The sequence below is a fragment of the Melopsittacus undulatus genome, chromosome 8 (assembly GCF_012275295.1).
Source record: "Melopsittacus undulatus isolate bMelUnd1 chromosome 8, bMelUnd1.mat.Z, whole genome shotgun sequence".
Classification (NCBI taxonomy): Eukaryota; Metazoa; Chordata; class Aves; order Psittaciformes; family Psittaculidae; genus Melopsittacus; species Melopsittacus undulatus.
The window spans coordinates 42,547,337-42,559,829 of NC_047534.1; the positions used below are offsets into that span (position 1 = coordinate 42,547,337).

The 12,493-nt window shown below is 51.4% G+C and overlaps 1 protein-coding gene across 1 annotated transcript; it reads right to left on the bottom strand.

The window, feature by feature from the left end:
* Positions 1-857: 857 nt before the first annotated feature.
* SP5 (Sp5 transcription factor) lies at positions 858-3,168 on the bottom strand. The gene is made up of 2 exons (XM_005152617.3): positions 2,966-3,168; positions 858-2,430 (listed from the first exon to the last, which is right to left on the bottom strand). The coding sequence occupies exons 1-2, from the start codon at positions 3,014-3,016 to the stop codon at positions 1,378-1,380; spliced, it is 1,104 nt and encodes a 367-aa protein (XP_005152674.1). The 5' UTR covers positions 3,017-3,168; the 3' UTR covers positions 858-1,377.
* Between the last annotated feature and the right edge of the window lie 9,325 nt (positions 3,169-12,493).

The following is a 12,493-nucleotide window of genomic DNA, read 5'->3' on the forward strand; positions in this document are numbered from 1 at the left end:
GTTAAAAGGTAAAAGTTAGCAAATAGCTAATGAGGTTTCCAATTTGTTTGTTCTATAAAATTTTCAGTTTAAAAAAAGAAAAAGAAATGGGGAACTCACTACAGTAAAAAAGGACATTACTTTAAAAGAAACTTGCTAAAACGAATGTATGACTAAACTCATACTTGCGTGATGCCCACTGAAACATAAGGAACCCGAAAAGCCATTACCATCTACCAAGTACTTTTAAATACAGTTTTGTGCCAGTAGCATCCCCTGTTGCAGGGGAGTGACTGGCATTTCCTCACACTGGAGGATGACAAGTGTCTTATGCTAAAATTCTGTGATTTTACAGTAAATTAGCACAAGGAAAGCATATTTGGCTGTGCCATACCACAGACAGCTTGAGGCTGGGCATGGCTGGTTGTCACAGGCCCTGTGGGCTGGCTCTCTCCGAGAAGGGGTATTTATGTCTATATTGCAGCCCGGAGTACTTGACCTGTACATTCACTCTCAGTGTTGGCACCACGGTATCACACGTTTCTCTTTTCTCTCATTTCTTCATGTGTAGAAAACAAGGTATTGACAACAACGCAACCCACCCCACCCCAAACCCGCCGGCCAGCCCAGCCCGAAGAAGCCAAGGGATCTGAAGGTTGTTTACGATGAGGAGCTCACAGGTCTCAGTGCGCTGAGCTCCGCCTCACTTCACCGCGGCGGCGGAGCCGGACCCGTCCCGCGGCCACCTCAGGGCCCGCAGCAGCCTCAGCGGGAAGAGCGAGGCGGAGCCCTGCGCTTTGCGGGGAGGACAGGGGGGCCCTGGGGACGCTCGAATGAAAGCGGCGCTGCGGGACGGCCCCTGCGTGACCCCAGTGATAACGTGTTTATTGCGCGCTGCAGTCGCGGGTCGCTTTACAGAGACATCTCATGCTGGAGCCCCTCACGGGGCCGAGGACAGGGACACCGGTATTCAAACAGAACTATTAAATAACCTGTACACAAAACTTCAGTCTTTTACCCTGAAAGCGCCGAGGGCCGGGCCTCGGCATGGCCGGGCCGACGCTGCAGACCCACCCCTACAACCCCCGACCATAGAGGCGGCGGCCGCGGCCTCCCCTCAGCCTCACCCCGGGCCCTCAGGGGCAGGGAAGGTGCCTGTCCCGGGACGAGGACGCGCGGCGGCGGCGGACCCGGGGCACTACGAGCGTCCAGACCCGGGCATGAGGGTCCCGGCGCCGCCTCCAGCCGAGCTCCAGCTCGCTGGGCCCGACGCGAGTCAGAGAGCCGGCTGCCCTGCCCCCAGCTGCGAGGCTCCCTCAGCTCGGGTCCCCGCTGTGCCTCGTCTTGGCCCGCCGGTGCCGCGCAGTCTCGGCCTGGTCCCTCCCCGCCGCCCGGCGGTCACAGGTCGCGGCCGTCCTCCCGCTTGACGCCGTCCGCCGCTGACTTGAGTTTCTTGTTCTGGTGGGTCTTGACGTGCTTGGCCAGGTGGTCGCTGCGCATGAAGCGCTTCCCGCACTCGGGGCAGACGAAGCGCTTCTCGCCCGTGTGAGTCCGCAGGTGCCGCTGCAGCTCGTCGGAGCGGGTGAAGCTCTTCCCGCAGAAGAGCCAGTTGCAGACGAAGGGCCGCTCGCCCGTGTGCCAGCGCAGGTGCGCCTTCAGGTGCGAGGTCTTGCCGTAGACCTTCCCGCAGCCGGGGATGTGGCAGATGTGCTGCTTCTTCTTGCCCGGCTCCGCCTCCGGGGCGCTGCCCGCGGCCGACTGGCAGTTGGGGCAGCGGCAGCGGCGGCACCTCCTGGCCGTGGCCGCCAGGGGAGACTTGGTCTGCAGCAGGGCGGCGATCTGCGTCTGGTACTGGGCGAAGTCCGAGTGGCCCAGCACCAGGCTCCGCGGCAGCGCCGCGGCCGCTGGAAAGCGGTGGCCGCAGCTGCCCGGGGCTCCGGCCTGCTGGATGCTCCACCAGGGGATGTCCTCGGGCGGCGGGTTGGGAGAGAGCTGCCGGCAGGGCTGCGCCGGGGGCAGCAGGTTGGAGTAGCCGGGAGGCAGCGCGGCCTGAGCGGCGTAGGGGACGTATGCAGGGGGGCAGCTGGAGGGCAAGGCGGCCATGGAGGAGGGCAGCATCTTGACGGGGGAGAACTCGTACGGGTAGGAGGGGTCCGCCGGGGGAGTGAGGGGCAGTTCGTGCGCACCCCCGAAGGAGGGCTGCAGATGGTTCTTCTGAGGGGTCAGCCCCAGGCTGGGGTGCGGCGGCGGCAGCCCCCCCGGGGAGTGCGCCGGCATCTCGCCACTCCACGGGTGGAAGATCCTGGAGGGGGATCCCAGGGTCGGGTCGTAGGAGACCTGCAGGAAGTCCGAGGGCGCTGCGCCCGGCTGTCCGATCCGGCTACAGGTGGCGGCCAGAAGAGCCAGGGGCGAGTGCTTGGCCAAGTCTGGGGAGGCGCTGGGGGTGCGGTCCTGAGCGGGAGCGGGAGGATGAAGAGCGCGTTACTCGCCGCCAGCCGCAGCCCCGCGGGAGCAGCCGCGCCGCCCGCAGGAAACTTTGCGCGCCCCTGCCCGGGGGCGGCCGGAGCCGCAGATCCCGCGGCTGGCAAACTTTCCCAAAACAGCGACCGCCAAACCGGCAGGACGGGCCCGGCCCCCCCGCCCCGCCCAGAGACCGGTCCCGCCTGCGGCCAGTGCCGCCGGCTCCGCCGCCCCTCCTGGATTGGGGCGCCGGGGAAGGGGCCGCTACGGGAAGGGGGCAACCCCCGGATCGCGCTGACCCACCCCCCCCACGGGACGGTGCCTGGAGTTACCGCCGGGCTGCTGGTGGGCGAGGGAAGTTGCCAGCCCGAGATACCGGGCTCCTCACCCCCGGTTCCCTGCCTACCTCTCCCGAGCAGCCCGCTGGTAAAGCCCAGGGAGGGAGGGAGGCAGCAGGCGCCGGCTGTCCCCGCGCAACGCGGGTCACACCCGTGGAGCCGGCCCTGCCCCGGGCGCGGGTACTGACCTGGAGGAAAGCCTGGAGGGAGTCGTTCCGGAGGACGGCCACGGCGGCCATGGCTACTGCGCCTGGGGCGAAAGGAAGGCGCCGGGGCACCGCCGAGGCATGGGGACGCCGAAGGGAAGACGAAGAGCTGCCCAGTTTCTTTCTCCCTCTCTCCGTCTCCTCTCCCCTTCCCTCTGATCTCTTCGCCTCCGTGCCCGTCCCACCCCCCCCGCGCTGCGCGATCTCCGCGGACTGTCTGACTGCACCAGGATCACCTCCAAGAATTTGATAAGGACTTTGCTGGGCCGCCAACCAGTCAGAGGGAAGATTTATGGCTTTGAAGTTTGCCGCTACCCAATCATCAAAGAATAGCGGCTCTTTCAGAAGCGAAAGCAAATCCTTTGAATCCACAAAGCTCCTATGGTGTGTTTGTTGGTCTGGATAAAAGAACTGATTATTAGGGGGGATGGGAAGGGAGGAGATAAAGGCGGGACAATTAATGAAGTAATCACTATGTGGGAAATGTATATACACAAATAATTGGATTTTCTTGATCAAAGGACCCCTTACCGCCTGGAGACCCTCGCATTGGATGTGCCATACACCAAGACACTGGATCCCCACTCTAGCCCCCCCTTTTTTTATTCTCTTTTTTTTTTTTTTGTTTGCAATTAAGGATTTGTGGCAGTGCCCTGGAGTGGCAGCGTGTCTTTGTTATCGCCCGAGAGATCTGCCCCCGGATTACCCTGATAGTGTTTAATGACTCCAAGTAACAGGAGCACAGCGGGTTCACCTGATCGGGGCTGGTCGATCCCAGCCGTAAAACTTCCCAGGAGTAATTGTCGGCAGTTCCTCTCCGCTCCCTCCCTCCTTTCGCCCGCCCTTCCCTTCCCCCGCAGCTGGGGGATATGCCCTCGGTGTCACTCCGCGAACACCCGCGCAGTTTCCCCTCTGGTCGCTGGGTTTGGTTTCGCGTGCTCTGTGGCGCTACTGACCGGAGCCCCCGCCGGGTAACGCGGGGCCTGGCTGGGGGGCGGGACGGCGGGGTGCCACCGGCAGCAAGCACCCCCGCGGGCAGACACACGGGCGGACCAGCCGCCGACAGACCGAACGGGAAAGTTTCCTCTTCCCTAGAGGGAGCCGGGTGTGAAACACGTAATTTCTTTAAACGAAGGCAGGAGTCTCTACTGGCAGCGATCTTGGGGGCGGAATGTGTGCCCGCGGTGGCGGCGAGCTGTGCCGGGCGGCCCTGACGAGCCTGCCTGGCCTGAGCAAGGGCGAGAATGGGGCCGAAGGCTCCTCGGAGCACGGGCAGTATTGTCGGGTTGCTGCCTCCACCCTCTCGTCCACCTCCTGACACAAAGCCATAAGACTCGGTCCCGAGGGCTCTGCTCCTTCACCCCCACTTTTTGGCCTGTGTATATAGACACACACATGTGTCTGAAGAATCCAGCCCGCTTTTCCTCGGACCGCCGGAGGGGCTATATCTCCAGTCAGCACCACCAAGCACATCTGGGTCACAGCTCCCGCGGCCCGCTCGACACCGCGCTCTGCTCCTCGCCGCTTCTCCATCTGCTCTAGGGCCGTCGCAAACGTTTGGCCAGGTACCAGGCGAGGACGTGCAGCTCTGCCGTGGGGATGAGGTGCCCCTTCGGGCAGATGCCGGCTGGCTCTGGTGCTCCGGGGCTGTTTGCCCAGGTAACTCGATCCTCCCAGCAGTCGCCGGGTTCAATTGTATTCGCACCGCCACTGAAGCCTCTTTAAACGCCAGCACACAGAGATCTTTATCTGGCTTTCCTGTAGAAACAATCACTGTCCGCTCAAAGACTTTCAAGAGTTGTAGGGCTTGAATTAGATCGGTTTCTTTGAAGGGATTAAAGTGCCAAGTCCTCTCCCACGGCTCCATATTGAGTCCTGGGGAGAAGTAAAAGCCCGACCCCATGTAACACTGATCCCCTACGCAGCAGCCACTTCAAGCCCTCCCCGTGTGCCAGGCTTCACCAGGTCGGCACCAGCCAGAGAAGCTCTCTGCACCCAGTTCTTTTACCGCGCACTGATGCTCCGAGGCAGTGCTCGCCGCGGCTGCAGCAGCAGGGTGCGAGGCTGCGGCAGCAGGTCCCTACCTGCCTGCGGGGCCCAGCACCTGTACCCGGCCCCGCAGGTGAGTGTTGCTCGGGGAACGCGCCACCTCCACACGGGACGGGACATGGCAGGAGACGGGCAACCCTGGCTGGCCCCGTCCGGCAGCGGAAGCCAGCGGGAATACAGCGCACCCCCCCCGCCCACAGCCGTCGGGTGCCCCGGCATCCCCGGCCGAGTTTCATCCGCGCCACTGGGGTCACCCCGGGCAGAGGCGCGCTCCCTTCCTGCCGCGCCTGGGCAGGAGGAGCCAGGTGGGACCCCTCGGAGGGCGACCACTCCGCGGGTACCTCGACCCGCACCTCCCCTCCCTGGAGCAGCAGTAACCACCCAGGAGAGCGGAACGGCGGCGCTCGTCCTTGCATCGTCCCTAAACTTCTGCACCCCCACAATCATGCCAACCTGGGATTCCTACGAGGTGCCTGATTTAATTCTTAACTCAAAGTTTGTTAATTCGTTTTATATAATAACTGCCGGGAGAATAATCTGAACAATATTTATAAACGAAATGAGAGTGGATAGGTAGGTTCAGGTGACATTGAACACCTCCCGGCTCCCCCCAGTCCTTAAGGTGTGTTATTTCCTAGTTATCTCGATAAACCCAAATGAACTGTCATGTTACAAAAGAGTTAGTGGAAAGTTGGGTAAGTTTCTATACAGACGCCACACTACAAATGCCATAAATCTGCAGCCAACAAAGCACACTGCTTAAAAATCGAGAATAATTTCTCATTTCTGGAAGAAACCAATGGGCTGAATAATGAAACGTTGCAGTCATAATTTTCCGTACAAATAATTAGTGTTCAAACTCAGAGCATTTCAGTCTCCTGAAATGTATTCTTAATGAAGTGATGTTCAGAGCTGTCATTAAAAATGCAGGGCTGGAAGATCAAAGTACAATATTTATTTTAGAAATTTGTTTCAGTTATCAGGAGATACAGGTATCAAGGCCAAGTGTCAGTTCAGTTACACAAAGCACTGTTTCCATGAGAAATGGGCTGCCGCTACATCCTACTGTCAAGCGAGGAGGCACCAGCGCTAAGGAGCGGCGCCCTGGCCGGGCAGGAGCTCCCGATAGGGAGCTCCGTGCCGCAGCCCCGCTCTGGCCGCAGAGCAGGGGGATGATCCCCACCCGCGGGGCTGCGGGAGCCGCAGGGGCTCTGGGGCCCGCCGGGGAGGGTGCGGCATTGATGCCGGGGCCGCCCTACCCCTGCCTGGACTCAAGAAGATCTCCAGCCCAAGGTGCGGAGGGGCTCCCGCCTGCTCTGGCGCTACCTCCACCACGAAAACCGACCAGCAGGCACCGGCCCAGGAGGACTCAGGCTGCGCTGGGCGGGATGGGATCGGGTGGTTTCAAGGCAGTGGACATAAAACATGAGACACCATCATCACCTTCACAGACAGGTGCCTTCAAAGCCAGGAGTTTTCAAATTCGGGTATCACAGAGTACCTGTCCCACTGTGCAAGGGCTTTCTAGACGCTGGTTTGAATGCAGGTAGCAGAGAAAATAATACTTGGGAATGAGAGCTGAGGAATGAGAGAGGTGCCAGTGATCCCCTCTATGGTCTCCACTGTGCCTCTGCCCCCTAGGCCCCCAGCACTCTATCCTGGAACCCACCTCAGAGCCTGTCCCAGTGTAAGCTCACACTAACATGTGAACCCACAGACTCACCACCCCACCTCTTATGACACTCCCAGTATCCCCCAAGACCTTTGCATTCCCCTGCCATGAATCCCTCAGTCCCTCAGCTCTTTCAGGACAGCCGGGAATGGCCCTAGGAGCCTGGATGAGCTCTAGACACATCCTGCCCCCAGCTTGAGGATCTGAGGCTGCCTTAAATGAAATAGTGTTCTTTTAGCAGTTGTGAAAAAGAATCAAAAGAAGAGCGTTCTTAAGTGAACAGCTGCATTAACGTTCAGCCAAGCCTCCTAGTTCTCCATGAGAGTGTGGCAGGCTTTAAACCTGAACAGGCTTCAGATAAGCTTGCTCTAAAAGGCAGAGCTCCCACACCATTCCCCATTCTATCTGGTTTAAACCCTCACTAAAAGAGACCATCTATCCACAGCAGCAAGAAGTTTGACCAGAAGGTAAGTTAACCCATGTATATATCTCCAAATAGTAATACTGCCAAAAGTTCTGAGTTATGTGCCATTAATATTACTATTATTTACTTCAGCATATTCACATTTTTACAGAGGCAACATCACTGGCATAGTAATAGGAGTCACCAGCTGATGTTTTTAACACACTAATTTATATTGTTTATTGGTTTCAGATTACCAACAAACAGTTTTAACAAAATATGATTGTATCTCCTAAGTTTTATCAGAGTTTAATTGAACATCAGTAGGTGAAAATAAAAGGATTAAAAGCTGTTACAGAACCTCCTGCATTTTTCTGTGCATAAAGGAAAAACAAAACCCTAGACAAGATCAGCACATGCAGACGCATAGTTGGGATATAAAGGCTTGCCTCAACATTTCCCAGTCTAGGTGTGTATTTCACAAAGATTAATATATTTCCCAAACCTCTGAAAGCTGAGCTGTCCTTAAAGAAAAGTAGAACAAATCTTATGCCTCACAACAGTTTTACTGCCTGTTGTCAAAGCTTTAAATATCTGAATGTATTCATCTTCTCCTTCCTTGGCTGGCGCTTTGTGACTCCTCCTCCTGTCCTGGGGAACACTGGTGAACATTTTTGGATACACTTCCTCCCCTTGCTTCCATACTTTAAAAAGGAGTCAGACTCTTAACTGTATCCATATTGGAAGTGTTATTCTTGGCTCCACCTTGAATGCCTGGGACACCTTTCAGTTCAAAATTATAATTTTGAACTTTGGAAACGCCTTTCTGCCTCTGGCATACACGGCTGCACTTCCTTCACCACTAATAGCTAGAAAAGGACTTATAAAAATGAAAAGCAAGCCAACACTCTGGTGAGTATCTGAAAAGGATCTGCTCTGTGCACCCTGCTTGTTCTTTCATTGTGGGAAACATTAGCCAAAAAAAAAGCCTGTATTTTTGGTTGAATGCATTTGTTGTGGGAAGAGTGGATGGGAACCTTTTAAGAGTACATACACCCACTCTTTTCTTGAACTGTAATTATTCAGTATGGAATGAAAAGGTAATTAAACTGTTATTTGCCTCATTTTAACTACAGGAAGTATATTATCTAAAACCTGGGTCCCATGGTCATTAATTTTAGTTACTTAGTATATTTATTGACAACTTAAGCAGCTGACTGTGTCTATACAGTGTTAAAACTGACAACAGCACAAAGTTTGGCCAGAATGATCATTGTTCAACCTACACATAAATATTGGGTGATCATATGGCTGCCACATTACTATTGATTTGGCTGAGTGGATTAATCCCACACTGTAAAAATACACCTGTTACTTAATGAACTTGTGCTGTAATTTTATAACATTTTGGTACAGAAAAGATTAAGTATTTTCTAACAACAACATTTTTCAATATTTCAATATTTCACTTTTGAAACAGCCCAGTGCACAAGAGTATATAAAAAATCCATTATATTTCTTACAAAATGTAAGTGCTCTATGCAAAGTCTTCAACAACTCCTCTTTAGCTGAGGGGAAAAAAAAGGAGATGGGAGGAAAAATCTCAATAATAGGATTGTGAGGGTCAAAACACAGATATGGGACGTGGCTGTGGCATTGCAAATGTGTTGGGTGAAAGATACTGTCTTCACACCAAGGGAAATAAATTATCTGAAACCCCTCCCTAGAGTAGGGACCCTCTGTGTATAACAGTTTTGAGGTAGCTTGCTCTGACTGCTTTTCCAATGCATACATACTGGTGAAAGGCAGTCAGTGCTTCTTGTGCCTATCAGCTATGACACAGGTACATGCCGCCCTACCTGGTGAGAGTTTTTGAACGTGACCTAGAAAAGCCAAATTTCTAAATTAAGAGAACATTTATTTCTATTTATTTATTTATTTATTGTTTATTTATTTATTTAATGTCAGTCTCCTTGGCTGCCACCACAGGCCCAGGATCCCAAGGAGGACTGGAGAAAGCCTCAACTACAATTTTCAAATGACTTGTCTCTCCTTAGCTGAGCATAAAGACTTAAAACCACTGCTCTCTTAGACTGATAGAAAAGTCTTTTCTGGAATGCAGTGCATGATACATTTCTGTGTCACTTCATACCTTAATGCCATAAGTGTTGTAGAAGAATACATAAATAGGTAAATGCATAAATTATGTGAACTATTCAAACACAAATTTGCCGCTCCAATTCTGAAAATAAAAATGACATAAATAAAATGATACCAAATGTATGCAATGCTTTTATTATGCTTTCCATCCTCACAGCGCTGTGGAAATGTTGTCATTCTCACTGCACTCTAATGCAGCAAAGTCATCTTTCATCCTATTCTTTGCAAAGGGAACAGCCGTGGCCATACACACAACTGCTCCAGGTTTGGAAAGAGGAACTCCTTGCCTCAGTCCTGCACATGGACTACCAGACTGCTCTTCATTGAACACTTAAAAAAATTGCTCCAGCTCAGCTCAAAACTCAGGAGCAGTGGCTGAGACATGTACCTCCTGCTGGCAGGCTGGCCATGCCAAACCAAAGCAAACAATCCTAATCTGGGAATAAATCACATTTCTTTTCACTCTTCAATCAGCCCCTATTGTTCAGGAGCAAACAGTTTGAGCAGCTGTTTGAGACCTCGCTTATGTACAGTTCTGGTGTCCTCAACACAAAAAGGACATGGAGCTGTTGGAACAAGTCCAGAGGAGGGCCACAGGGATGATCAGGGGACTGGAACACCTCCTGTATGAAGATAGGCTGAGAAAGTTGGGGCTGTTCAGCCTGGAGAAGAGAAGGCTGCATGGAGACCTCATAGCAGCCTTCCAGTATCTGAAGGGGGGCTATAGGGATGCTGGTGAGGGACTCCTCATTAGGGACTGTAGCAATAGGACAAGGGGTAACGGGTTAAAACTTACACAGGGAAGTTTACATTGGGTATAAGGAGGAAGCTCTTTACTGTGAGGCACTGGAATTATTAAGTAATAATTACATTATTAATGCATAATACAAGCATTGCTTACATGAGGCCCAAGGCAGTTGTGAATGCTCCACCCCTGGCAGTGTTCAAGGCCAGTTTGGACAGAGCCTTGGGTGACATGGTTTAGTGTGAGGTGTCACTGCCCATGGCAGGAGGGTTGGAACTAGATGATCTTAAGGTCCTTTCCAACCCTAACTATTCTATGATTCTATGACAAGAAGAGGAGAAAGAATATTCCCCTCAAAGACAAGTGTGTCAGCATGGCCATGACTCCTGCTCCAGTCTAATGAACAGCACAATTTTTTTCACACTTCTGGATTCTCTGAAATTAATGGCAAAAAGAAATGACTTTCAAATGGGTACAGTTTTTGACTTATCTCCCTCAGTAAACCTCGCATCCTTATTTTCCCCACTATATGCAGGAACCCCCCATATTCTACTAGAATGAAGCTGAGACAATCACATATTGAATATGAATGACAGAATGGTCCATCATGAAGGGAAGATAATGAAATAAAATGGAAATGTATTCTTAGCTTAAATTACCTATTCCTTATGCTGGGGAATGAGAGCGAGACTACAATGCATTGCTGGGACTCCAATCCCCAAATGATACAGCTCTACCACATGAGCCACTTTTAAACCCAAGTAAGTGGATTCAGGAGAAATCTGTGATTGGCAACCATTGACTGCTTCTTCAGAGGCCACACTAAACCACAAGGAACTATTTTCCAAAGTTTTTATCTTAAAATAAAAAAGTCTGGAGAAAATCCAAGCACAAAGTCATGCCATTTCTTCAGTGCCATCAGACTAAACTTTATAAAATGCTGTCATCCTTATCGAAGTATTAGAGTATGTCAAAATTTTCATAGAAATCAGTGGAATTGATGCCTGTAAAAACTGAACCAAGCTCATGACTTGCTACTTTATTTCACTTACATCGCTACACATGCTAAGTGTACTTGGCACATGGAGTGACTCAGAAAGAAGCTGCTCTATAATGCCAGTGATTCTCTTTAATGAGATGCAGTAATCAGTTGATTTATGCATTTTTCCTGCCTGTTCTCATTTACTTAACTCTAAACTAAGGATAAGATAATTTGCATTCTAGAAGAAAAACAGTGTTTATAAGGGAACAGAGTAATCCAAATCCCTCTTAAATCAAGTTTTAGAAATGTACACAGTGAGTTTAAATGCAGTCCTAGCAATGAGCATGCCCTTATCCATTAAACTGTACAGCCTGTAAGACTAAAGTATTACAGTTCCAGTTTCATCTAGTTTTTCATACTACTATAGCACTTCCTTATCTCAGGAATTTAATGTAGGAAGAGACAAAAGAAACTTTCTGCCTCAGCTTTCTGATACCCTGATGACCTCCTCTTGGGAGATCCTATGCTGTTAATTTAGATACCATATGCCTCATTGGTCATCAATTCAGTTGCTGCTCTCAGGTTTATAGCACTCACAGGGATTCTGATCACACTATCTATAAAAATAGTCACTTCCTGTTTGCTGTTGCTCTACCAGACAAGCCCCAGCTGATCAGTATTTTCTTACACATACTTACAAATAGCACAGTCAAGTCAGTTTTGTTTTATTTTTTTGGTATATGCTGCTCCACTATCATTTATACACTATTTGCAATGCTAAAGGGCAAGAGCTGGAGACCAGCAGATGAGGGATGTAGGAAAGAGGAGACAGAGCTGCACACTGTGAACTAAGACTACTGGGCAGGTGCCTGGAACTGAGAGGAAGTAGCCTGGATGCCAGGTCTTTTTGTTACAGGAGAACTTTATCTCTGCTAACATTTCTGCAGTTCCTTGATTGACCACGACCTGAGCTCCTACCTGTGTGTGTTACATACAGAATGGATACGTCTGATCTCCTTTTCCCGTGTAAGCATTTTGGGAAGGTTAAAAAGCAAAAGGCTTCTAGGTGGAGAGGCTGGAAAGGTAACCTCCGAGCAAGTACCATGTTAGTGTTGAGACTGGCTGGAAAAGCTAAGAAGGAGTGTGGCCTCATACATGCCAACAGTGGGATCACCAGTAACAAGAACACCAAGAAGAATGGAACAGTTTGCTCTGAGTGATTGATTGGACCCGTTTTCATCTCTGTGGGGTGTTGTTTTTGGCTAAAGTAACATTTCACTCTGAAGTCTCCTACACAGGCATATACAGCCTCCTCTGACACTCAACCCATATATACATTCAACCTAGATAAGGGGTGGAAACTTTGTCTTCACTTCCCTGTTCTCTACTGCCACTAGCCAGTAATGCAATTATTTTTCAGTTCACCTTTTTTTCTTCTTTTTCTGAACTTGCCAAGTTGCAGGAAGCACAACAGCACCCAGGTTTGTGGGGCACATTCA